Genomic DNA, 2,730 nt, shown 5'->3' on the forward strand with positions numbered 1-2,730 from the left:
CCGGGTAATAAAACTGTCACTTTTGAGTTTGACAAGAGGTGGATGACATTAAAGGTCATTAAAGGTCAAAAGGTCAGGGTAATAAAACTGTCACTTTGAGTTTGACGAAAGGTGGGGTATATATTCTCTCACCATGGGAATGTCCTGCCATCATACCACTCAGGAAGGAGACAGGTTCAGTGTTCCTGAGATAAACATGTTTCGGTGTGAAATGTATATATCAATCGTAAAACAAAAGCACAAGACCTGGTGAAGATGTTGTTGCAGCTAGTCAGAGAGTGTCATTATTCACAGTGAAACAAGCTGAGCTGAAAGAGATAATACTCTGAAAATGACATAAAAATCAGATTACAGTTTGCTTATGTACACAGGGACAAAGACCTGGATTTTTGGAGGCATGTCCTGTGGCTGAAGGAACTAAAACTGAATGGTTTGGCCATAATAACCATCGATACGTTTGGAGGATAAAGGGGGAAATTTGCAAGCCTGAGAACACCATCCCAATTGTGAAATACAGGGCTGACAGCATCATGTTGTGGGGTGTTTTTTTGCAGGAGGGACTGATGCACTTCACAAAATAGATAGGATCATGAGGAAAGAACATTATTTGGAAATATTGAAGCAACATGTCAAGACATCAGCCAGGAAGTTAAAGCCTGAGCACAAACAGGTCTTCCAAATGGACAATGACCCTAAACATGTGGCTAAATTAGTTACAAAGTACCTTAAGGATAACAAAATCAGTGTTTTGGAGTGGCCATCACAAAGCTCTGCTCTCAATCCCACAGAAAATAGGTGAACTTAAACAAACCTGACTCAGTTCTGTCAGAAGGAATGAATCAACATTCCAGCAAACTATTGTGAGTTTAAAGGCAATACAACTAAGAAAATGGATGGAAAAAAAATCTTTCACTCTATATTTGGACATTTATTAACTATAAGGAATTTTGGGATTCCTAACTGACCTAAACCAAGAAAGATTTAATTGGATTTAATGAGAAGGAAATGGCTATGCTATGTGTCTTTTTTACATTGTATGTAAGCACCTGTTTTTAGCTGTAGTCTGTCCTTTGCCGTTCCGAGTTGATGTGTGTGGCCGAGGGAATCTGACCCAGCTCTGCCCTGCACTGATATATTTGATCTCTGCTGTGTTTGTGATTCTCATGTAGATCTCTGGCAAGAAGTTGTTTCAATCTCCGATCTTTTTTCAGTTGCGTGTAAAAAATAGAGGCCAGAGAGGTTTGAAAGTGACCCTCGTACGAGGCTATAACCTGGAGTCACTCTGGCTATGTCTCTTACAGAACAAAGTGGAGGAGCTAAACCAGCGATTGAGGCAAGCAAATGATGGTCAGTTTGATATGAAAATAATACAGTGATTTGGTTTTATGTTGGCTTAAATTTTTATGTTATATACCTCGGGTAAACCATTTATGTATATGATTTTTATATTTTAACTAAAAAAGGCATTTTTCTTGTACAAAAAGAATAAATCATTTTAGAAGTGAAAACTTTCAATAATCCCTGTTTATTTCCTGTCAGACTGCTGTCTTTATGATTCCACTCCTACAGTTGAATGTTATTGAAGTTAATTTTAACAGGTCTTGTTTCATTGCTGCCTCTCGGTGTCCCTCTGTGTCTTTGTCTCTCAGACAGCAGGAACCTGCCGTTTGGACGACCTGCTGTTATTTTCCGCACCAAATACACCATCCTCCACCACAGTGACTTCATTAGTGGCTACAGTGAAACTCTCTCCATGCCTCTCTGGACATCATACACTGTCAGCAGACAGGTACTAATCATTCTGTACTCTGTAAAAGAACATTCAACCAAAAATGGAAGACAGGAAAGTCTCCCTGAGACAAAGTTGCCAATTCTCAATTCCCTGGGTTGTGGCATGATTAAACAGCTGTCAGACTCTAGTTTACTCTTTCATAAATAAATTAAAAGGAAGCTTCAAAGTCTATTATTTCAAAAGAAAGAAAGAAAATTAAGGGCAGTAAAGACAAAATGAACATCTCAGTAATACCAGTGGCTCATAAACATCCAGTATGGCAGTGGAGAAAGTTCTTGACTGCAGGAAATGGTAGGGCTTCAAGCACTGCTGTTACTCACAGGTGTGATGTGTATTTTTATAAAATTACATCAGGAAGAGAATTGTGGACTTGCACAAGTCTGGTTCATCCTTGGGTATAGTTTCCAGATGCCTGAAGGCGCCTCGTTCATCTGTACAAACAAGATGGGCATGTCCAGCCATCATACCGCTCAGGAAGGAGACGGGTTCTGTGTCCCAGAGATAAACCTGCTTTGGTCTGAAATGTGCTTATCAACCCAAGAACAAAAGCTGCTGGCTGAAGCTGGTTAGAGTGTCATTATCCACAGTAAACATGGGCTGAAAGGCCACTCTGCCAGGAAGAAACACAGATTAATGTTTGCATAGTCACACAGGGACAGAGACCTTTATGTTTGGAGACGTGTCCTGTGGTCTGACGGAACTAAAATTGAACCCTTTGGCCATAATGACCATCGTTACGATTGGAGGAAAAAAGAGGAAGCTTAAAGCCTGAGAACACCATCCTGACTGTAAAACACGGAGGTGGCAGCATTATGTTGTGGGGTTGTTTTGCTGCAGGAGGGACTGGTGCGCTTCATAAAATAGATGGCATCTTGAAGAAAGAACATAATGTGCAAATACTGAAGCAACATCTGAAGATATCAGCCAGGAAGTTAAAG

At 40.2% G+C, this 2,730-nt stretch overlaps 1 protein-coding gene across 1 annotated transcript in view; it reads left to right on the plus strand.

Annotated features, from left to right (window-relative positions):
• The window catches only part of LOC108228907 (ectonucleotide pyrophosphatase/phosphodiesterase family member 2-like), a 51,114-nt gene that overhangs the window by 37,730 nt on the left and 10,654 nt on the right, over positions 1 to 2,730 (plus strand). Inside the window, exons 4-5 of the mRNA XM_037980339.1 lie at positions 1,170 to 1,347; positions 1,650 to 1,789. Of these exons, the coding sequence (XP_037836267.1) occupies positions 1,170 to 1,347; positions 1,650 to 1,789 (318 nt within the window). The remainder of the gene's footprint in view (positions 1 to 1,169; positions 1,348 to 1,649; positions 1,790 to 2,730) is intronic.

Source organism: Kryptolebias marmoratus, linkage group LG16 (genome assembly GCF_001649575.2).
Source record: "Kryptolebias marmoratus isolate JLee-2015 linkage group LG16, ASM164957v2, whole genome shotgun sequence".
NCBI lineage: Eukaryota > Metazoa > Chordata > Actinopteri > Cyprinodontiformes > Rivulidae > Kryptolebias > Kryptolebias marmoratus.